This window comes from Arvicanthis niloticus, chromosome 1 (genome assembly GCF_011762505.2).
Source record: "Arvicanthis niloticus isolate mArvNil1 chromosome 1, mArvNil1.pat.X, whole genome shotgun sequence".
NCBI classification, from domain to species: Eukaryota; Metazoa; Chordata; class Mammalia; order Rodentia; family Muridae; genus Arvicanthis; species Arvicanthis niloticus.
In genome coordinates this window covers 70,494,539-70,518,790 of record NC_047658.1, presented here as the reverse complement: position 1 = coordinate 70,518,790, position 24,252 = coordinate 70,494,539, and the positions used below count along the sequence as shown (strand labels likewise).

Genomic DNA, 24,252 nt, shown 5'->3' with positions numbered 1-24,252 from the left:
CGCACACATGTGTGTGTGTGTGTGTATGTGTTTTGCTTGAATATATGGACATTACATGCATGCAGTGCCCACAATGGCCAAAGAGAGTATCAGATCCACTGGAACTACAGCCACCAAAGGTTATAATCTACCATGCTGGTGCTGAGAATGGAACACAGGTCCTCTGCAAGAACAACAAGTGCTCTTAACCACTAAGCCCTATCTCCAGCCCCTGGTTCTGCTTTTTTGAAAGTTTTTTAACAGTGTAGCCCAGGCAGCATCTAAGTGAATTTGTTTGGGATTTTAAAGCTCTTGGGTTTTTTTTTTTTTTTTTTTTTTTTTTTTTTTGCTTTTGCTTTGAACTACACAGTAAGTAGCCTAGGATGACTTCAAACTTCTGCAATCCTGCCTCAATCTCCCAAGTGCTTAGATTACAGATATGTGCTACCATGCCCAGCTCTTAAAAATGTTTAAGTTTTCTTGTTTGATTTTATTTGAAACAGCGCCTCACTATGTAGTCCTAGCTGACTTGGAACTACTCTGTAGACAAGCTGGCCTGAAATTCAGAAATCCTCCTGTCTCTGCCTCTCAAGTACTAGGATTAGAGGCATGATATATACCATGCCTGGCTTAAAATGTATAAAATGTAGTCTTGTTTGTTTTTGAGACAAGGTCTCTCTACATAGCCCTGGCTATCCTATAACTCACTATATTACCAGGCCAGCCTCATGCTCATGGAGATCTGCCTCCTTTCTGTCTCTAAGTGCTTGGATTAAAGGAATGCACTACCATGCCCAGCTTAAAATGTATTCTTAAGAACTCTCATGAGCTGGGTGGTGGTGGCACACACCTTTGATCCCAGCACTTGGGAGGCAGAGGCAGGCAGATTTCTGAGTTCGAGGCCAGCCTGGTCTACAGAGTGAATTCCAGGACAGCCAGGGCTACACAGAGAAACCCTGTCTCGAAAAACCAAAAAAAAAAAAAAAAAAAAGAACTCTCATGGACAGAGCTATCATACTAGATAGGGCATAATGTTTCCACAGAGGGAATATAGAACTTTTCCTATTGTATTAAACTATAGAAAATTCTTGTTTATTCTGTGTAAGTAGGAGGAAGTTCATAATAAATTATGTAGCAATATCTGATGACACATGACATAATCATCTATTTTCATAAAATGTGTCAAACCAAAGGCATCTTTGAACCAAGACAGATAACAGACAGAGAGGCCTAAAAGCATGTTTTATTTGGTAATAGTATATGCTACTTACAGTTATATGAGTGTGAAAAAGACTACTGATTTCTTTAAAATATTCTGCTAATGCCAGGTATACTACTCTTCAACATATTTTTACTTATTTGGTTGGTTCAGGTTTTGGTTTTTTGAGACAGGGTATCATCAGTAACCTGATCTGGTCTGATACTCACTATGAGCCTAGGGTAGCCTCAAACTCATGGCAATTCTCCTGCATCAGCCTCCCAAGTGCTGAGACTACAGGCATAAACCACCATGTCCAGATACATCTTAAATATAATAGAGATATAATTTATGTCAAATAGCATAATGGGGCTGTACAAGATGAGGATCAGAGTTCAGATCTCCAGCACATATGTAAAAGCAGGATGTGGTAGTGCTTGCCCAGAAAATGACAGACAAGAGGATCACTGGGAGTTGTTGGTCAGCCTGTCTAGCAAAAATCAATGGGCTCCTGGTTCAATTAAGAGACCCTGTATAAAGCAATAAGATAGAGAGGGGCTAACGAGATGATTTTGTGGATAAAGTGCTTGCCAGGCATAAGGACTAGAATTCAGGTTCCCCAGAACCCACATAAAAAAGCCAAGCAGACATGGCAGTTTGTAATTCTAGAGACAGAAGATCCCTGTGGCAAGATGATGTTAGCTACCCTAACTGGTAATCTTGAGGCTCAGCAAGAGAACATACTTCTCAGTCAATAAAATGGGAATAACACCTGACAACAACCTGTAGCCTTCAATACTCATACCCACAGACACACACATACACACACCACACATCATACAAAATAAGATGGAAAAATACCCAACATCAATCTCTCACCTGCACAGCCATATACATGCATGTGCATACATACATGCACATTGTGGTGATTTGAATAAGAATGGACCCCTATAGGTTCACATATCTGAATGCTTGGTCATCAGGGAATGGCACTACTTGGAAGAGATTAATAGGTCTGGCCTTGATGGAGTAAGTGTGTCACTGGAGGTGGGCTTTGAGGTTTCAAAAGACTAAGCCAGGCTCAGTGTCTCTCTTTTCCTGCTGCCTATAGATCCAGATATAGAAGAGAGAGAGTTACTTATCCAGAACCATGTCTACCTACATCCCATCATATCCCCTACCATGATCAACAATGGACTAAACCTCTGAAACTATGAAAGCCCAAGTTAAATGCTTTCCTTAGTAAGAGTTCCCATGGTTATGGTGTCTCTTCACAGCAATAGAACACACACATATATACATACATATATGTATAAGCAGGAATGAAAAATAATATAAATTGTGTACATACAAATAAAGACTTAGCCTCTAACTTAAAAGCATTCACATGCATAAAGTAACCAAAAACATGCAAATCAAAATTCTTTGTGAGCTCAGAGAATAATTAACTTGCAGCAGTAATCGTAACCAGAACTAGAACTGGCAAGTTAAAAAAAAAAAAAAAAAGTAGGGAATGGAACACACCTGTACCCCCAGTCCTCAGGAAGCAGAAACAGGTGGATTGGTCACAAATTCAAGGCCAAACTAGTCTACAGAGTAAGTCCAAGGCCAGCCCAGGTTCCACAGCAAAAACCTGAATGAAAATGCCAAAATGGAAGAGGAAGAGGAGGAAAACTGTAACTGTAGATAACCAGATTCCCAAGTAGCCAAAGAGAAAAGATGAATTCATTAAATGGCAATATTTAAGCTAGGAAAAGAAGTCTGTAGCCATTATACTACTATCTAGAAGGCCACAGAAAGAGGAACTGATAACAATATGGAAGACAGACTACTAAAGAGAGATTGAAGAAAGGAAATCATGAAGACACTGCTGTGATAATGAGATGTTGCCATAATAATGCAAATCAGAATGGATGAATCAGGGAGAATTCAAGCAGTAGCAACAGCAGGAGTAGCAATCAATATCAACTTAGCTTAATGTATGTCACATCTGTATGTACTGTCATCTGATCTGCATAACCTTTATGAATGAAAGACATTATTGACCCAATTTATAAATGAGAAAACTGAAGTTTAGAAAGATTAAGTCAGTTTTCAAAAGTGAGTATGGCTAATAAGTAAAAGAGTTTGGACAGAAATCCAAGACTAAATGACTCCAATGTCCAGACCCTTGACCATACACTCTTCCACTATATCTCCAACTATATATTCAAACAATAGGAGAAAAGGCTGTAATAAAAAAAATCCTTAGAACACACTATCAATGGAACTTCAGGACCATAAGCCCCAGGCAAGATCTTTACCTACCCACTAACTTTTCCTTCCTGAAATTCTTCTGAAAATTATTATTTCCTTCATCTAGAGATGTCTTCTAAAATATCTAGGTAGGCTTAACAAATGTCCAAAGCTGAATTTTTACCCAAATCAAGTTTTAGTATCTGACAGAAGAATTTTTTTTTTAATCCAAAAACTTGCTTGTGACATCTATGAATGGATCCCAGTGACATAGCATATGCTTAGTGTATACAAGGCCTTGGGGATCAATGCCCCACGTAAAGTGCCACTTAAAACAAATACCTCTACCCTCACCATGAGGCCATAGGAAGAAAACAAAAGGAAGGCACAGGAGAAACAAGAAGCTAGAAAGATGGCTCCGTGGTTAAGTACACTTCCTGATCTTCTAGAAGACCCGAGCTCAGTTCTCAGCACAAATATCCAGAGTCTTACAACTGCCTGCAAGTCTAGCTCCAGAAAACTCAACACCCTCTCTTGTCTCCATACGTATCTACACACACATGGCATACACACACAAAGATACACACACACATACACACACACACACACACACACACACACACACGTAAAATCTAAATTAGTATTTTAAAAGAGAAACAGAATCAGAATTGAAATTGAACACTTTCTAGTCAGAAAAGCAATCTTTGTATATTCAAAAATAATGAGAACTTACTTCTATGCCTTAGAAATCCTACAAAGACAGATGCATGGAAGAGATGCTCAATACAAGAGGCTCTAAGTAAGTAAGTATGGGAGGACTCTTTAAAATGCCTAGTCATCCAAAACATACATAATTTTACCCTAACACTATATAATAATGTTTTTCATAAAACATGATGCTGGAACACTCTGGGGGAAAAAAGCCAACCGATGGTTTACAGATTTAATTCCAATTTGATAACTATTATGAAAATAAGAATTGGGTGGACCTGCTCTATTTGAATATGCAAATCATCTTTTATCCTGTACAAAAATATTTGTTGAACTGTCAGTTTGTTCTACAGGATTGTTAAATAAGTGGCAGGCCAAGTGTGGTGGTGCTCACCTTCAGTCCCAACACTTGGAGGTAGAGGGAGAAGAATCTCAGTGAGTTCCAGGACAGCCAGGACTACAACAGAGAGACCCTGTCCCATTAAAAAAAGAAAAAGAAAAAAGAAAGGAAGGAAAGAAAGAAGGGAGAAAAAGAAGAAAGGAGAGAGAAGGAAGGAGGAAGGAAAGGAGGGAGGAAGGAAGAAAAGGGCACTTCCTTTAAGAAAATAATCCCAACTGAGCAGTGGCAACTCATGTTTTTAGTCCCAGTGAGCTTGTGAGGCAGAGGCAGGTAGATAAGAGTTGAAGGTCAACATGGTCTACAGATTGTGTTCCAGGACAATCAAGGCTACACAGAGAAACTGTCTCAAAAAAAAAAATGCATACATACATACATACATACATACATACACACACACACACACACACACAAAGAAATTCCCACTTTCTACTCATTTTTACAGGGTTTTTTTTTTTTTGGTTTTGGTTTTGTTTTGTTTTCTGAAACAGGGTTTCCTTGTGTAGCCCAGGCTGTCCCAGAACTTAACCTCCTCCTATCTCAGCCTCCAGAATGCTGGAATTACTGGGATTCCACCAGATACATGCCAAAATGTCCACCTTACTATTCTCAGTTACAACATTCATTTTCACAATGTTAGTGCAATGTCTTATCTATTAAAATTCAGAGTTTCCCTTGTTATGAATATAAGTAGCTTTAATGAAACATGACAGATCATTCTCATGAAATTGCACACTCAAACACAAAGTAATACTTGCCAGGTTTTAACAAACAGTGCTAGTATAAGTTCATCTGGGGTGACTGGCTCATCTCAGGTATTAGCCACTAACCACAAGTGTCAGCTTAAAAATGTTAGAATTGTTAAAGCCACTAAATAACTTACAACTCAGTGAAAAGATGTAAGAATTTCCAGTGATTAAAAACTGACTGATAAACTCTTAAGGCCCTCATTTTTCAACAGTGTGTGTACATTTTATTTAAACCTTGTTAGTTCTAGTTCTAACTTCCAGCTGAGTCAAAATTCTACAGCCTGAAAGCAGGAAATCCAAAAGGAAATTCCACATCAGCTTGGCAACTTAAAAGTTTTGGGCAGCAGATACAGAAGTTCTCCAACTCTTTACTGTAATCTTACCTCATATCTTCAAGTAAATCACATTCTGCCTGATGTTTGGCTTGAAGTTTTGTCATCTGCTCACCTTGAATGTTTCTCAACTCTTGTGTAACTTTCACCTAAAACACAGCATGTATTTATGAAGGCTTTTACTAAAATTGGAAAAAGAAAAAATTACTTAAAGAAGACAATAGTTGTTAGAATGTATACTTCTAGTTTTCCTATCTCTAAAGATCAAAAAGTTCATATTTGCCATCCAGTTTTATTACTTAACTAAGTTCAATGAAAAGAATTTAGTAAAACAGGGGCTGAATAAAAATTCACAAAAACAAAAACATTGCAGTTTAAAGGGGGTGCAAACTGTGATTCTGCTTTCTCTTTCTTCCCAAAGATACAGATATAAACCACGAGGAAGAGGAAGCTCAGATGAAAGCCTATACCTAATACCTAGCGACTGAAATGTACACATTCATGAAATAATATGCCTGAATAAGCTACATAAAATATTCCATAATGGCTGCAAGAAGCACACAGTCTCAGAATGATGCCCTCCATTCTGACAGAGCATCATATCACAATCTCTTTCTCACAAAGGAGAACGCAAAAGTGACCTTCCAGCATATGCAGGGCTTTTAAACTAACCCAGTAAGGCAGGCCGGGTGGCAGGCCACTTCAGAGAGAACCGCCAAAGCCAGCTGGCTGGAGCCATCCTGAACAGGCCGGACCCTGGGATTGCTATTGGTTTGTGATCCTGGTGGAATCCTGACCACCAGTGCAAAGCTACATGGAGAGGTAGGGTACACGTGCAGGGAAAAGGGGGAGGATCAGTGACTAGAAAAAAATCAGATTAAGAAGGGAAAAGAAAGGAAACATAGATGATGAGTTACTCATAAGGCAAATGTTTGCCCACAAGGGAAGGATATAACTGTCTCTTCCCACTGCTCAGAGTAGATACCTAGTATCCATCTGAAAGATTTAAAAAGACAAAACACAGCCTTAGCAGTGTGGAAAGGTGTAGAACGGAGCAGCCGGGGAGCTGCTGGCAAGCCCCAGCGCACCGTCACTGCCACCCAGGCCATCCAAACCCCAACCTTAGTGCTCAAGCCATGCATCGCCAGGTTCTGGTTTTCCTACTGGAAGCTCTGCTGCTTCCCTGGCCCCCTAGCCCGAGGCGGGGCAAAAAGGATGTGTGCGCGGGGGGGGGGGGGGGGGTTGTTTAGCAGGACCCGTCAATCTTTAATTTGCTTTCCCTTGGGGTGGGAGGGTGGAGACTGTTCCAACTTCTTTTCCGCAGCCCCGTGGGAAAAAAAAAAAAAAAAAACAGGCCAAATCTTGGGGCTAGACTTTGAAATAAATGGCCCCCCTCGCGAATCTGCCAATGGGTGGAGTGCCGACAAGAGACTAGAGGGCTCGAACCTGGCGCAGACTAAACAATCCGTCACGCACAAGGCTCTGCAAATTTGCAGGGGCTCCCCCGCCTCTCCTCCGTGCAGCTCTGAGAATGCACTTTGCTCTGGGCAGCACTGCCATGCAGACAGACACACACATGCATGCCCGAAAAAAACTCCAGCGAATGTCTAGGGGGGTGGGAGGTGTCTTCTCTAGCACAGAGAAGCACTGGCCGCCCCTCCATCAGAAAGACACCCCATACACGCGACCCCCTGCCTGGAGCGGGCGGCAACTCTGACAAGCCAACAGGCGAGCGTGGTCACGGCCCCTTGCGGGAAGGGGGAGGGGGCGCAGCGGTCGCCCCAGCCGCGTTCTTTGTACGCACCACCACCCCCCAAACCTCCAAAGTCCCCCGCCAGCTGCGTCCTTACCTTCCTCGGCGGCGGCTGCATGATGCTGAAGGGACATCAATCCTCCGCCCACCCCGACGGCGGCGTTTAAAGGACTGTGAGGGTGAGGAAGGTTGAAGAACAGGGGTCGGCCCAGCAAGCCAGGGCGCGCGCGCGTGTGTGTATGTGTGAAAGGAGAGCCTGAGGAGGAGAAGGAAGAGGAATCAGCCCGGAGGCTGCGAGGCAGGCGAGCGGCAGGAGCACCCGGGTCGCAGCGAGTGTGGAGAGAAGGAGGAGCGCCGGGAAGGCCTGCGGCCCGGGCAGCCCGGGGGGTGTGTGAGGGAAGGAGGCGGAGACGGCCAGGGGGCGGGGGCCGCGAGCGGGGGCGCTGGGGGGCTCGCGGCTTGCCGGGCGGCTGAGGAGGAGCAGCCGCGTCGTCCGCGCTCGCCGCCTGCCGCGGCCCGGCTGCAGCTGGCTGACGCGGCGGCCCCCCACCCACTCGGGCAGCCCGGCCCTCGCGGTGCCCAACGCCCCCGCCCGGCCCGGGAAGGAGGAAGGCGGCGCCGCGCTCCCCGCTAGAGCTCCGCCAACCACTCAGGCCGCGGGAATTTCCGGCCCGGGCGCGCACCACAGCGCCCCGCTCCGGCTGCAGAGGGACGCGCTTCTGGCCACCGCCTGCTTCGGGGAGTGGGGGGCGGGTAGCCAGGCCGCGCCACGGGGCTCCGGATCTTGGTGTGAGAAAGGGGGAACTTAATGGATTGTTCGGCAGAGGGGAAGGGTGGGAACGGGAACGGGACTTGAGAAATACCCCAGTTTTCTAAGACGATGGAACGTTCCAGACGCTTCCCGTCCTCCCTCCCCCAACGCCAAGAAGGCAGCTGGGGGCTTCCCGCGCGCCTTCCCGCCAGCCCGCTGAGGCGCGCGACTCCTCCCGGGAGCGCGCACGTGGGAGGGAGAGGGCTCTGCTCCGACGCACGCGCACAGGCCGCCCCCGCCTCCTGCCTGCGGCTGCGGCTGCACAGTTTGTGTGGGAATTTGGCACGAGTAGAAGGGGGCTAGGTTCATAGTGGGATTGTTTGCAATAAGAAAGGAGGTAGCTAAGAGAATTCGGGAGTTTGCTTCCTCTCAATCCCTCAGTGTACCCTCCCTCCTAGTCAGCTAAAAGAGCAGTGAGAAATTTAGCATGAATAAGTCCTTATACAACTGGCCGCAGGTGCCAGACCTATGCCGTTGGAGGAGGACAGGTGGAAATAACCTAAAATTGCCAGGCAAAGGAATGAATGGTCCTCTAGTCCAGAGTACTTAGCCAGACCACGTGGAGTCGACTGATAAAAAAATTAAAATCTCTTGAGTCGGTCACTCCCTTATCACAGATAGGAAGGCTAGTATCCGCAGAGAATTGGAGACGTTCTCAAGGTCACATGGCATGACTAGAATCCTTGAGTCAGGAAGGGTTATGTGGGTTATAAGAAACAAGCAAGGGCTGTGTGTGAGGAGGGGTACTTTGCTAGGTGTTAGAGCGCATGCCTAGCAGCCAGGGAGGCCCTGGGTTCATCACTAGCATCAGAGAAGAAGGAATAGGTGGAGATTAAGAACCGTAGGGAGACAACAAGGGCCATGGAGGAAACCTCTGAAGGAAGCACTTGTCTAGAAGGGAGGGCTTCTAGGTCAAACCACTTTGCCTGTCCTAAACTAGTTGGATAAACTACCTCATCTGACAATGACAATGCTCATTCTCAGCAGGCACCTCTTCTCTGTCCAGACCACCCAAGGAGTATCAGGCTCTCTTTGGGTTGCTTGGAAGAGTAGAAAACCCTCTTCCTCGTTCCTCAGCACTAGCTTTGAGCCACAGTGTGAGCTGGATCTCTCCCCTCCCCCACTTAATTCAGAACTTGCAGTCCCAGATAGCCGGTCTCAGAAACTCAGTTGAGGCAAAAAAGGAAGGTCAATGAGACCAGACTAGACCAGGATGACTTACCAGATAACCTACTGGCTCTGTGACCAGAAGATGAACTCAGACCCAGGTGTTTTACACTGAGTTAACCCACATCCTAACAGCGGAGTCAGAGTTGGGAGCTATGTATAAACTAGAAAGCCTACTTTACTTGTTCTGGTTTCCTTGAAGCCTTTTGCCACCTGTGTCCTCATTCAGATCAGGGAAGGCCTGGGGCAAGGGAACAGTGGATGGGAACCCAGAGTCCTGACCTCCACTGAGGCAGGAGCACTAGAGGTAGGGAGCTCGCCCCAGTCTCAGCCTCACCACTGGGCAGTGTCATACTCCTCCAGCTTTTGTTTCCTTCCTTACAAAATGGGGGTTTAAAGTATCTTTACAGATGTGTTGTACAAATTGGAATTTCTCCTACTCCAGACCTGGCACATGGTCAATACTCAATAAACATTCATTGGTTAGGTCATTGATAAAATATTTGCTGCCACCCTACTTTATGTGAAGCTTACACCAAACACTAGGATGTGGAAGTGAGCAAGACAGAATCACCCTGAGTTCCAGCCTAACTATTTAGGATACGGTAACAGCACCTGCCCAGATGTCCTGCGTGCAGCAGGTGCCTGACCAAGGTCTTCCAAGTTCTACTCCTGGGCACAGCTGCTCTGGCTCAGGGATTATCCTGCTTCATGTCCTTGGAAGTGAACACTGAGGATATAAAGTTTCTGGATGTTGGAAGATTTGGGATCTTGCCTAGACCACTGATCTGCTGTGCATTTCAATGGATATTGGAGTTCATCTAGAACATGAGGTAAATGATACTGTGTATGGCCTCAAACATCTATTAATGTAATCCTAGCTCTTGGGAGGATGAAGCAGAAAGATCATGAGTTTCAGGCAGCCCAGTCTGTCTACAATGACCCGATAGATAGATAGATAGATAGATAGATAGATAGAACAGAAAGAAAGTGGGGCTGGAGAAATGGCTCAGTAGTTAAGATCACTTGATGCTCTTACAAAGGACTAAGACTCAATTCCCAGCATAGCCACTCACAACTGACTGTAACTCTAGGCCTAGAGGATCCAATGCCATTTTCTGGTCTCTGCAAGCCCCCAGGCAGGCATCTAGTACACACACATACATGGAAGCAAAACACTTGTACACATAAACTAATAAATATTTTTAAATTTGCAATGCACATTTTCAAATCCTAAACTTTCTTATGGTTTCTTTGAACTAATGTTTATAATAACCCTATGACATATTATTTTCTTCATTTCTACAGTAAGAACCCTAAGACTCACAAGAGATAAGTTACTTGCCCTTCTTATGCTTCCAAGTTCACCCTGCATGTCATCAGCACTGACCCATGGACTGGGGCCCCAGGGTGAATGAAAAGGGGGAAAGGGAGGAAACAGGCTGAGGCTATCTTTAATCTCTCCATTTACTGACTGAAGGTACAATGTGACTGACCATCTTATGCTCCCACTGACATGACTTCCATGATGATCTGTAGCCCCTTAAATCATAAACCAAAATAAACCCTTCTTTGCTCAAGTTGCTGCTATCAGATATTACATCACAAAACCAAAATGGTGACTAATGTCTCTAGGAATAAAGCAGACTTGGAACCATAAAATACAGGATGGAGCAAGGGATTTCTGTGATCTATAGAAAGTTCACTTAAATGTCCCTCTCCCAACAAGTATGGGGACTTGAAGAGTTTTGCTTCTGTAATATTAGTAAGCACAATGCTACCAGAAAGATCTCTTAGATTATTGAAGGGAAATTGGCAGAGCGGCATGCTCTGTGCCCTCAGAGACAGAATTAGCAAATTTTTTTTCAGTCTCAGGCAGGTTTTCAAGGCAGACCAGTCCATGGAGGAAAGGAGTATTTCCATCCTGAGGCTGTGAAACAGGTACTGGCTCCTTTCCATCAAAGAGACCACTTGTGGAATTCTTACTCTGGAAAGATATCAAGAGCAAGCATTTGTTATGCCTCCATGCTTCCGACGTTGAAATAGGCATGCTTTTTACATTGTTTTTCACTCTTACAACATCCTCTTATCGTACATACGACCCCATTTTTACAGACTGAAACTCAAACATAAACAATCCAGAGACTCATGAACTATCCAGGCACTGCTGAAGATGATTGGATTTGAGGACCCGGCTCTCATTCACCTCATCACTACTCTGGTCACCTTTCCTTTCCTCTACTGCCTTTTGTTCTTCTCTCAGTGGATTCCCTCACCACAACCCTCCAGGGGATTATGCCTGTCTTCACTAGTGAGCTCTCAAGACAGACTCCCAATCCAGCCACCAGAATAGGACAGGGGCTTTCCCTATGGTAGCAGAACCAAGCCTTGGATTCCATCAACTGTTCCTCAACAAAGGTCTTTATTCTGGGCTTAGTCACAAGTAGGTCTCTGGGGTGATACCAGGGCTCTGTCCCAAAGAGCTCCCAATCTCAGTGCAAGTCACAACACTGGGACATGTAAGGCCAGGAAAGTCAGAGGCCTGATCCTATCACATAGTAGCAGAGATTTAAGCCCAGAGGCAAGTCCTTAAGGTACAGGCAATAGAAGAAGGAATTTCCTGGTCATTTGGGGCTCCTGCCCATGAGTATTACAGCTTAGGGCATAAGGACAGAGGTATAAATCCCGGAGATATGGTTAGAGCTGGCAGACAGGTGAACTAATGTCCTAACCCTATCTTTGTTAGGTACTTGCTTCCAGACATGTCACTTCAGCCTGTTTTCCATTTCTGCAGAATGATAATAACAGAATTTTTTCCTGTCTCCCTCTTAGGGGGACTGCTGTGCAGGCTAAATGAACTGTCAGGTGTATGGACTATATAAAGGGCTGAGTAGGCATGTAAGCCAAGGACTGCCAGTCTGGATGCAACTGAGAAGGCTGAGCAACTGTCTATGTGGGATGCTGAATGGAGCTTCCACCACTAGCTGCTCTGTGATTACAGCTCTGACAACCAGGTATCAAGGAGTGGAACAGTCAGGTGGGTAGAAGCATGCTAGTTCAATGATCCAGCAAAACGTTTGAGTTAGGTGGTGCATTTCCCTCTTCCACCTTGCTCTGGCTTCTTGACAATCTTAAAGACACTTTTCTAATGGCTTCCCTTATTCTGTCAGAAGGCAGAATGGATGTTAGAGTTGTGGTGAAAATTAAATGGACTGTTTATGCAAGTGCTTCTAAGTGTTCTAGTAATATTGTCGAGAGATAGAGACAGACAAAAAAACAGAGAAACAGAAGAGGCCAGGCTGGCAAGATAGGTCAGTGAATGAAGGAGCCTGTTGATCCCCAGAACCCAGATAATAGAAGGAGAGAACCAGCTTCTACAAGTTATCCTCTGACTTCCACATGCATGCCATGCATACAAAATAATCAAAACATGTTAAAAAAAAAAAATTAAGACCAGTTTAGTGCTTTGTGTCTTTAATCCCAGCACTAGGGAGTGAGAGACAGGAGAACCTCTGTGAGTTCGAAGTCAGCCTGTTCTCCTTATCGAGCTCCAGGACAGCCAGGACTATATAGAGAGACCCTGTCTCAAAAGCAAACAAACGGCCGGGCAGTGGTGGTGCACGCCTTTAATTCCACCACTTGGTGGGTAGAGGCAGGCGGATTTCTGAGTTTGAGGCCAGCCTGGTCTACAGAATGAGTTCCAGGACAGCCAGTCTTAAAAATAATAAGAAACAAATTTTTTTTAAGGGTTTTTTTTTTTTTTTAAATTCCCATGAGGGAAGGTTAAGCCTCACTAGAGGCGTAGACCTGCCTCTTTCTTACTGTGGGCCCCTGGGAAATCTCTGATTCTTCCTCAGCTAATTTCATCTCTTACACTAGGGTTCCACTAAGAAGCTTTTCCAAGGCCCAGCCTGAGAAGCGTAGAATGGTACCAGTATATGACCCTTGTGTGAAGAGGGCAGCCCTCAGGCTGAACTTGAAACTTGAAGAGAAGAGTCAGGCAGGGACCTAAGGAGAAAGATGGAATTGTGGGATAAGGGCAACAAGATGGACAAGCAGCAGCATTTTCAACTATATGCGCTGCCTTGTGAAGGAAGTAGATCCCTTTCAGCTTAGGAAGCCTGACTGCCTGCCTATTTTCCCACAGCCTGCCCAGTTAACGCCTAAACAAAACAAGCTTTCCTGCTCCCTGCTGCCTGCTGGAGGGTGGGGATCCAAAATGAGCGTCCTGGAGGCTGGCAAACACCCTGGCATCCTGCCTATGCTCCCTGGGCACCCGCCCTTCCCCTGTCTACAGCACCACCCTCAGCCTTCGAAGCCCCTCCACGCCCACGCTCCCCGCCACTTCTACCCTTTCTAGGTAGATACCCCCAATATCTTAGCCTGCCTGACTTCCTAGGCCAGCTCGAGCCACTAAGTCCAGGTTCAATTCTCGCTGTGCTGTTGTGGGCAGAACATCTGGCATCAGAATGCTTGGAGTGGCTGTCGGTTGCCATGGGAGGGAATTCCCTAGCTGAGGAAAACTCTTCCAGAGGGAAAGAGCAGGTGGCAGTCTCCCCACAAGACAGATGCCGCCCACAATGTAAGCAGAGCCAATCCTGGGATGAGAAGCATCGAATCTGATCACACACACACACATACACACACACGTACCTTCTGTCTGATGCTTGTCTACACTAGGCATATTAATACTAGCCCATGCCTCATAATAGCTACCATGTGGCAGACTCTATTCCAAACACTTCACCCAGATACCTAATTTAATTCTCACAACATTTCTGAGGTAGGTACTGTCATTAGCCCCATTTTATAGATGAGGCATTGATAAGTAATTTGCCTAAGGGCTCAGTCCCTCAGTGACATACTGGGATGTGTCCTCAGTTAATAAGGCCATTGTGTGCTATGTTAATCTGCCACTGGATGATAGTATCCCCCTAAAACATCATATCTGCACTTGGAACCTGGCAAAAATACATCTAGTATCTCATAATCCAAACACTTAGACAAATTTGCTGAGGATGAGAACCATGTAGGAAATACTGTTTAACCCTCTCATAGGATGGAGTAATTTTTTTTTCCTTTGAAACACAAGTCTCCTGTATTCCAGGCTATCCTCAAGCTCGATGTTCAGCCAAAGATAACCTTGAACTTCTGGTACTTGTACCTCTACTTCCCAGCTGTTGGGATTACATGCACGTACCAGCATACATAATTTATTCCATAATAGGGATTGAGCCCAGGATCTCCTGCATGCTAAGCAAGCACCCTACCTACTATAATGAGTTACATTCCAATCCAGTGCAGTAATTTGACTTGGGAAGAGAGGCAGTGGCTGACACTGGAAAAAAAAAAAAAAAAAAAACTCTTGTTATGTGAATGAATGCCCTTGACGACTCCCTTAGGGTCCTTTCCATCTCTAAAATAGGTTACAGTTACCCACCCTCCTCCATATAAAAATGTGGCTGTGTTGGGTCAGTGTGTGTCGGTACTAGTTTGCTGGGGTGTAAGAAGTTGTTTATAAGCACACCCAGCTGGCTCCTAACAACAGCTGTCATAATAATAGCTAACGTTTTCTGGATGCTTAGGGGGCACCAGACACAACTCTGAAGGCTTTGATGTGTTCACCCACTGATTCTCTCAACTTCCATTATCTTGATGTTAAGGATGGAGTTAAGTAACTTGACTGAGATCATAGAATTAGTAAGAAGTGGGGATGCCAGATGGCCCTGCTCCTATATTCTGGGGTTAACTACTCCATCTGAGTTGCTAGATGCACCCAGCTTCCTCCTCATGGAAACTAGGCACAGAGTTTAATTGAGCAAATGGGGACTGTACCTGTAGTGTTCAGGAGCCCCCAGTGTCCCAATGTAGACAGACAGGCAAGGTCTGAATCTGAGAAATTCCAAAGCACAGTGCTATGTGAGTTCCCAGTGAGGAAAGACTAACTGTGTAAAGAAAGGGACTCAAGAGGCTGCATTGAAAGTAGGCCTTGATGCCTGAGAACCTGGTACTCAAAACAGAGGAGTGGTGGAAGCAAAATGCTAGGCTGGATGGGCCTGAGCCAGTAGGACAGTCCTAACTAGTAAACTCTTTACAGGTCTCCTTCTTGGCTGTTTGGCCTAAAACTTAAAAAGCACTGCCTCTTGAAACCAGACATGGGAGTAGATACCTGTCTAGGGCTTAGGAGGTGAATGAAGAGGACCAGTATAGCTAATCTTTGCTACCTTTGGGTTCTGCTTTTTTCCCACCCTTTATTCACACTGCCAATCCTCCCCCTCCCCATTCACTAGATAGTAGAGAAAAAAAGATAGAGAAGAGGGGGCTCCTGAACCTAATTTCTTTCTTTTGTTTCTTCTTTGAGCATAACTACTAACAAAACTACAACCAACCCCCTTGGCTATTGGGGCGCTAGCATTTATATACCCTCCAAAAAGTGCCCATAATTACAAGTGTCACACAATCACAGAAACTATCTGCAGCTGGCAAAACCACACCTCGGCTAGAGCATTAGGCATATCATAGTCAGCTGCTGTGGACAGTCTGAAGCAGCCCCATATCCCACACCTGGGATTAAAACAAAAACATGTTCTTATAATATTTTTGTACTTTTTAAGGAAACCAAATTCCAGAATTCTCACTACAGATCAGGAAATCAAAGTCATCCTCAGCTATGTAGTGAATTTGAGGCCAGCCTGAATTAATTAAGATTCTGTCAGGATTTGTTACAGGCTTGTGTAATAGCACAAGCCTGTAACTCCAGCCATCAAGAGGCAGGGGCAAGAGGTTCACCATAAGTTCAAGGCCAGTCTAACCTACATAGTGGGTTCCAGATCTTGAAGTCAAAGCCATTCTGAGATACACAGGGAGACCCAACTCAAACAAAACAGAACAGAACAAGCAATGACTCTTTATGGTACTTAATTCACTATGTTATAGGAACATGTTCTGGCTGCCTTCCCTGTGTTATCAGTGTGTCCCCCTCCCCAAACCCAGGAGCCTCTATAACATTTGTCTCTATCCATAAAACCAATGACAGTGTACCTAGAAGGCATGCCGGATGGATAGATTAGAAAGTCTGACACTTGGAAGTTGACCAAGGGTGGAACAGATAGAACACTAAACATGGGCACCCAAGTCATAGAAACAGGCCCAGTTCAACAGGCTAAAGGGAGGGTGTGCCTGGTGGCCGGACTACACAGCCAGGTCCTTTACTCCTATGTAGCCTTTTCTCCTTGTCTGCTGCACAGGGACTGTGACCTTCAATAACTCCTCTCAGAAGTAGCTTGTGAGTGGGTCAGAAGGATAAGACACTGGGCTGGAGAGTTGGCTCAGTGATTAAGAGCACTGGCTGTTTTTCCAGAGGACTTAGGTTCAATTCCCAGATCCATATGGTGGCTCACAACCATCTGTAACTCCACTTCCTCTTCTGGCCACCTCATACACTAAGCACACAAGTAGTGTACAAACACACATGCAGGCAAAACACCCATACATAAAATATTTTCATAAACTGCACAGGGTCTGCACAGATCTAAGCTGGATGGGGTCCTAGAATTGAGAGGGGAAAATCAACACAGTTTCCATCCATAACCCAGAAATTCTCTCTGAGTGATAACCACTCACTAAAGAAAAATTAGTTTTCTCCAATGGATTCTCCATAGGTATACAAGCCACACTTAATAGCCGGCCCCATGCCCAGCAGTAGGTGGCCAACACAAAATACTCAATAGTGTTTTTGGAAGTTTTTGGCTCATAATATTTTGGGCAATTTTTTTTACCTTATAGGTCTTTTGTTTGTATATCATGGTTTCCAACTTCATGACTTTCTGGGATTGCTGTGTGTGCAACTATGTGGATCCCTGAGTCTATGTGTGTTCCGTGTGCTTTTTCTTTGAATTTTTATTTTGTCCTATTCTGGTTTGTTTGTTTGTTATTTTGAGGGATGGGTTCAAAACAGGATTTCTCTGTGTAGGCTTGGCTGGTCTAAAACTCCCTCTGTAGATCAGGCTGACCTCAAACTCACAGAGATCTGCCTGCCTCTGCCTCCTGAGTGCTAGGATTAAAGTCATGCGCCACCACTGCCTGGCCGTTATTATTTTTTGGGTACCTGTTTATTTTCTAATGGAGAGAAAGAAAGGGTGTGAATTTGGGTAAATGGGGAGGTTATGAAATGAGTTGGGAGAAGGTAAACCTTGATTAGAATATATTATATGAAAAAATATATTTTCAGTTAAAAAAAAAAAAAGAAACAATGTCCTTTTATTTTAAAACAGAAGATAAAGCACAAGACACCTGGGGCTGGGTCACACTGACACCCATGCCCTTCCTGTCTGCACACTGAGCATTTTTGTTTGGGGTCTTAGCTAGAGCTTAAGTCAACTGAGTTTTCGGATTGGCTGGTCTGACTTTTGACCCCTGCTTCTTTTGCTTTGTGGCTGTAAGTATACACACAAGATACTGGAACCTCTTCACCCTCTCACAGCCCCTTTCTCCAACGTGTTTATTGTACCCGACTGGCCCTTGGTGTGAGTTTGGCCCTCAGAGCTCAGTGTCTGTAGATGTTGGTATAGACAAGAGAACTAAATAGCTGTTGCAAGACTCTAGTTTGTTTGTTTGTTTGTTTGTTTTGTTTTCATTGCTGGGGATCAAACCCAGAGCCTTGTGCTTGTTAGGCAAGTGCTCTATAACTGAACTGTGTCTCCAGTCTTAGTCTTGAGTTCTTTGGCATCAAGGACCACTGTGCTTCCTAAGACTTTCTTCTCTGGGACAGCAGAAAAATCTTCTCTAAGTTGGTGCTGATCCCAGGAAAGTGACTGTGTCAAGGTCCCAGGGCACTCCACCTGAGCAACAATCTTTCAGGTATATTTGGAGGTAACTCTCTCTACTCAACACTCCTGTCTATCCCTATCCTATGTCTCAGGAGGCCACCCCCTGGAGGCCGTGCCTCCAGGCCTCTTTGCCAGCTTCCATTTGGGTTGGTTGGAACAATGAGTGGGCTTGAGGATCAGAGCAGAGAGGGGTTGTCATGTTTTCCCACTGCTCCCTGTTGGATCACCATCCCACTAGGCATAACTGCCTCTTCCTAGGTTCCAGTAATAGGATTACTGAGGCCTTCCAGGCTGAGGCAAGAGTTTCCACAGTTGCTTAAAGGGAAGCTCCAAGGCCTGACACTACTACTGATGCTATGGTGTGCTTATAGACAGGAGCCTAGCATGGCTGTCCTCCGAGAGGCCCAACAAGCAGCTGACTGTGACAGCCGCAGATACTTAGACCCAACCAATGGACTGAAGTTGGGGACCACTATGGTTGAATTAAGGAAAGGCTAGAAGAAGCTGAGGAGGAGAGTGACCCCATAGGAAGACCAGCAGTCTCAGCTAACCTGAACCCCTGAGATTTCTCAAACACTGAGCCACCAACCAGGCAGCATACACTATCGGGTACAACCCCTCCCCCACCACACACACACACACACACACACACACACACACACACACACACATACACACAGCAGAGGACTTCCTGGTCTGGCCTCAGTGAGAGAAGAAGACTCACCTAGCCCTGAAGAGACTTGAGGCCCCAGGGAGTAGGAAGGCCTGGCCAGGGTGGGTGTGGGGTGGGGAGGGGCATCTTCTTGGAGACAGAGGGGAGGAGGAATGAGATGTGGAACTGTGGGAGGAGTGACCAGGAGGGAGGTAACAACTGGACTGTGATATATATATATATATATTTTTTTTTTTTTCTACAGTTGCCAGTCTCTAGAGGATGACTTGCTACCCATTTGACTATCCCTTTAGCCTATGCACACTTCAGTATGCTTATTTCTTCACTGAAGTCTCTTGCTAGCAGACCCAAGAGTCTCCACCTGAGTCTGCCATTTAGATCAGCCATGTCAAGATTTTCCTCAGAATGCTAAGCCAAGTGAGCAGCCCGCCACCATTCCTACTTTGGGACAATCATACAAAGGGCTGGCATTTCTAGGGAACCGCAGGGTCTGATTCTGATTTATCTGTCACTTGAAAAACCTCTTGTGGGCAGAGTCAATGAGTTGAAGCACTGTGGCAAGGGGACAGCTGCTGATGGGACACAAGGCACAGAACAAAGTGTGCCTCCAGGCAGAGCTCGTCATTCACCTGCTCAAGCAACTGAGCAGGAAGCAGCAGGAAACCAAGGACCAGGAGCTTCAGGCAGTCTCTCCAGGGCCTGGTAGGGCCTGGCAGAAACACTAGGGTGCTGGAAATGTGGCAAGGGACACTCATATCAGAAGAAAGAGCAAAGGCTTGGCAGAAGGAAACGGGACACTGAGGGCAAGGATACGATGCTTCCCATTGCCCCCTGGCTTTCCTCAAAGTATAGCCCCTCACTATATCCCCGCTGTGGGACAGAGACAGGCCTCTAACACCCTCACAAGCTATCCTTCACTCTCACAAGCTATCCTCCCTCAAAGCTGGGCTGCCAGTCACTCAGCCCCTTTCACTTCCCTTGCTAACCACACCTGCCCAGACCAAAGCCATGGGAGCGCCTACATTTCAATTTTCATTTCCTCCGAACCTTTGTGTTTCATTTTCTCTACAGTGTTTCATTTTCTCTACAGGGGTGCGACTTGACACCCTCGCTCTCTTGTCAGGGCCTCTTTGCAGTTAGTTACTTCTGCCTGACCTCAACCACATACTCTGTCCTCTGTCTTCCTAGCTGCTTAGATTAAACTGTCTACGCTTGGGCTCCTCAGCTTAAATACACCCCATTTTTTCCAAATTAAGCCCAACATTTTGGGGATTTTGTTTTTTGTTATTGTCCACTTTTTTTTCAAGAACTCATTCAAAATATCCCAGATAAATAACTGTTAATTCTCATCTTTTTTTTATTTATCCTGATTTATTTGAAAGCAATATTAACATGTAACTGTCTATAATTATCAACTATATGCAGCCAATCTGATTATTCTTTTTTTCATTTTGTTTTGGATTTGTTTTGTGGTTTTTTACAAGAAGAACTCATGTAGCCCAGGTTGGCTTCCAACTCACTATGTAACCAAAAATGACTTTGAACTCCTAATCCTCCTGCCTCCACCTCCCAAGTGTGTATGGGATCATCACACCTATACTTTGAACCTTCCTTGAATATTTGAAGTCTATTCTTCAAATAGTTTTTGGTGGCATATTTCAAGTGTCTTTTAGAATAAGGCACCTGCTATGATCTAGCTACAACTTTTCAAAGGCTGCAAAAGCTTCCACCTAAGAGCCAGGATTTTCCATTTATTTTGATTCTCTCTTAAAGGATTGGCTTGAAATTGATAGATAATTCCCTCATCTACAGGAAGAGATGCAGTCAAGGATAAATTTTAGAGTGTTCCTGCCTGCCCACTCTACTACCACTCTTCACTGTAAGCTTTGTCATGGGTGCCAGAGTGGCAGCTAAGGGCAAGCTTACTGGCTGGCACTAGCCAGCCTAGGCATCCTTACCTCTCAAGTACATTTGTTGCGCCGATCACACCATATGCACCCATTGTCCAACAACCCACTAGGCTGCCTTAGCAACTTTACACTTTTTAATGACTTCTGCATATGCTGTTCCCCTTGCCTTCAGCACCTTTCCCCCTTTTCTCTGTAGGCTAAGCTCCCATTTCCCCTTTAAATGCCAGTTCAAAGTCATCCTTATTAATGAACAGTTTGCTCAAAGCTAGGTGCTGTTGCCCACCTTTAGATCCCAGCACTAATACAGAAGCAGGCAGATCTCTGAGTTTAAGGCCAGCCAGAGCTACATAGTAAAACTTTCAGAAACTAAAATAATAAGACTTCTTTGTTAATTTTTTGTTTTTGTTGTGTTTTGTTCTTTTTTGAGATAAGATCTCATTCTGAGGAGCACAGTAACCTGGAACTCACACTGCAGCCCAGGCTGACTTCACACTCACAACCTACCCTTTGCCTGAACCCTGTGGGTGCTGGGTTACAGGTGTGCACCACCAGGCTTGTCAAAGCCACTGCTTCTGTGAGAGTGTCTTCCTTTCCCTAACTCAGAATTTGTCCTCCCAGGTCTAACTTTATTCAGATCTTGGTGGCAACACCAAGCATATGCTTCTCTTTGGCTGCATCCTCTTCTCAATTTCTCTTTCTTTTCAAACTCAGGTCCCACCTGAGCAACTGATTAGGAAGCCAGCCTGGGCTGCAGTATGAGTTCCAGGTTAGTGTGACCCTCAGAATGAGAATTTGTCTCAAAACAGAACAAGATACAACAAAAACAAAAGCTAACAAAGTCTTATTATTTTAGTTTCTGAGGCAGTTTTACTATGTAGCTCTGGCTGGCCTTAAACTCAGAGACTATGTGACCTTAGGCAAGTCACTGCACCATCCCTGGACCTACCCCCGCAAGGACCCCTTCCCAGTTCACATCAAAAACCATGATTATCCCATCTCCTCCTAATGATCCTCCACAGAGCTGAGTCCACTGCCAGCAAGGTTACAGGGACCAGACTCCTTATAAACAAATTGCTTCTTGAATCCCCATTCCCCCCGAATTCCAGAAATCCTTACTGCAGGGGTGAACTTAGCCAAGCCCCATTTCTTAAAATAGAAGTGCCTGAGCTCAGCAAAGCATTGAGATTTGCCCGTCATGAACCTATTTCATAGCTTTTTCCTTTATCATCCTCCTGAATCCTTGAGCCAACCTACTTTCCAAAGATAGCCGCTGGCCAGGACTGAGAGCAGACAGCAAGCCTGCACTAGGCCTTCACCTCACCTGTTGCTGCCCCATGAACATTCAGAGCCGAAGCTGCAGATGGGACAGTTTTACTTCCCTCCTGGCTGCAGAGACTACGAACGAGCAATTGTCAGAGCTCAGGCACTTCCATTGCACTCTGAACCAGGCTTCCTTTCCATCTCTTCTCTAGGCAGCAAGCAAGCTGTGGGCCTCTGCGTGTGCCAGCTCCCAGATGGTCTGGTTCCTCCTGGAGGCTCGGGCCAGTCAACATCAGTTTTGGACTCCCTAAGGACAAGAGAAAACCTTGTGTGCTTGAGGCAGGAAGCCTATTTGCCTCGATCTCTGGAGAATAGGGTCTTGACCTTGATGAAACTTTGGTTCACCTGTATGGTTGGGGACAGAAGAAACACCCAGAAAATCATGAGCCCCCTAGTCCTGATGGAACCTGTTTATTTTAAAGATGGAGTGATCCTGGCTTAGAAAGGGGTTGACTCAGGTGGAAAGGCAGTGTTGTTCCCTGGACATTTATAGGGAAGCCTGATCTTAAATACATGATCTCAAACAACGATCCTCTGAAAGTGCTTTTGCATATGTTAAGACACACAGAGAGAGACTCAGAGAGAAGATGTGTGTGTTCTCGTTGTCTTTATAGTGCTAGAGTTAAACCTGGGCTCTCACAGATGCTCAGCAATGTTAAAGTAACTCTCTACCACCAAGATGCACCAGCCTACATTTTTTATTGTTTTTGGACAGGGTTTCACTATTTTTACAGACTGGTCTCAAACTCATGGGCCCATACACAGCATAATTGTTTTGTTTTTCTATTTCCCTTTTACCAGGGAGGCAGAAGCTTTTTCTCTGCTGCCCTGATGCACACCTACCTGCCTCCCTGCAGCAGCCCCATGACACTGGCTGCCAGTTAAACCAATTAACCTTTAAAATGTTCTGAAACTAATTACCAAGGCTTTGCCACAGTAGACGAAAATGTAACATAGCATGAGTGGGTTCCCACCTAGGCTGAGGAACATCGTTGGGATATCTAGAAGCCTTTTGTGCTTGGGGACTGGGTTATCTAGAAGCCTTTTGTGCTTGGGGACTGGGTTCTTCAGCAGAAAAGTCTAGACACAAGGATTACTTTTGACCAGTTCTCTTCACCAGCACACAGTTAATACACACACACACACACACCTGTGAGGTGCCTCTGGAAGGAGGATGGTGGCTGACTTATCCATTTCTCTAGCTCATTTTTCTTTCTAACTTATCATCCCCAAGGATAGGGAAAGCATTAAAGATCAAGCAGTCTCGACAGTGGATGTGGCTCAGTTGACAGAATGCTTGCTTAACATGCACAAAGCTCTGGGTTCAATCCCCAACACAGCACAAATGAGGAAAGGACAGGCACTTTGGGTTTTTGTTTTGTTTTGTTTTGTTTTTTGTTTTTGTTTTTATTTTTGTTTTTTTGGTTTTTCAAGACAAGGTTTCTCTGTATAGCCCTGGCTGTCCTGGAACTCACTGTGTAGACCAGGCTGGCCTCGAACTCAGAAATCTGCCTGCCTCTGCCTCCCAAGTGCTGGGATTAAAGGCATGTGCCACCACCTCCCGGCATGGACAGGCACTTTGTAATCTCAGTACTCTGGAGATGGAATCAGGGGGATCAGAAGTCCAAGTTCATCCCTTGGCTACCTACCAAATTGGATGGACCAGCTCAAGATCCTGTCAAAATACAATATGTACACACACACACACACACACACACACACACACACGGGGTGGGGGGTACAGCCCCACCTCCTCTAGATCCTTTATTTACTTTCTGAAATCCAACGGCTCTTAGCTTTGGAAAACTCATCATCAAAGGAGAGAAAGAGATTTGTAAAGTACCCTACAGAGACAGATATGGTGGTTCATGCTTATAACCCCAGTACTCTCAAGGTTGTGCCTGTAAGAGGTTAGGATTTCCATGAGCTCAAAGCTAGCCAGAGCTACATAATGAGTTCTAAACTAGTTTTGACTACAGGGTAAGACCCTGTCAAAAGAATTAAGTGGCACCTCCCAGCACTTGGGAGGTAGTGCAGGCTTATCTCTGTGAGTTCCAGGCCAACCTGGTCTACATAGTGAGTTTCAAGACAGCCAGGACTACAAAGTAAGACCCTGTCTCAAAAAAAAAAATAAATAAATGAATAAAAATAAATAAATAAAATAAATAAAACCTACAGAGGTGTATATG

The 24,252-nt window shown here is 45.1% G+C and overlaps 1 protein-coding gene and 1 long non-coding RNA gene across 3 annotated transcripts in view; one reads left to right on the top strand and one right to left on the bottom strand.

Annotated features, from left to right (window-relative positions):
- Nucleotides 1-7,971, bottom strand: part of Fchsd2 (FCH and double SH3 domains 2) — a 185,586-nt gene extending 177,615 nt beyond the window's left edge. Inside the window, exons 1-2 of one of the 2 annotated variants that reach the window (XM_034508835.2) lie at nt 7,452-7,971; nt 5,653-5,750 (exon numbers count right to left, since the gene is read on the bottom strand). In XM_034508835.2, the coding sequence (XP_034364726.1) occupies nt 5,653-5,750; nt 7,452-7,472 (119 nt within the window). In that variant the 5' untranslated portion in view covers nt 7,473-7,971. The remainder of the gene's footprint in view (nt 1-5,652; nt 5,751-7,451) is intronic. The other variant, XM_034508846.2, reaches the window with a different exon arrangement.
- A 1,940-nt stretch (nt 7,972-9,911) lies between these two features.
- LOC143443237 (uncharacterized) lies at nt 9,912-22,580 on the top strand. The gene is made up of 3 exons (XR_013112021.1): nt 9,912-10,165; nt 12,165-12,369; nt 22,216-22,580. It is a non-coding gene; the product is annotated as an uncharacterized LOC143443237 (long non-coding RNA).
- Nucleotides 22,581-24,252: the final 1,672 nt, after the last annotated feature.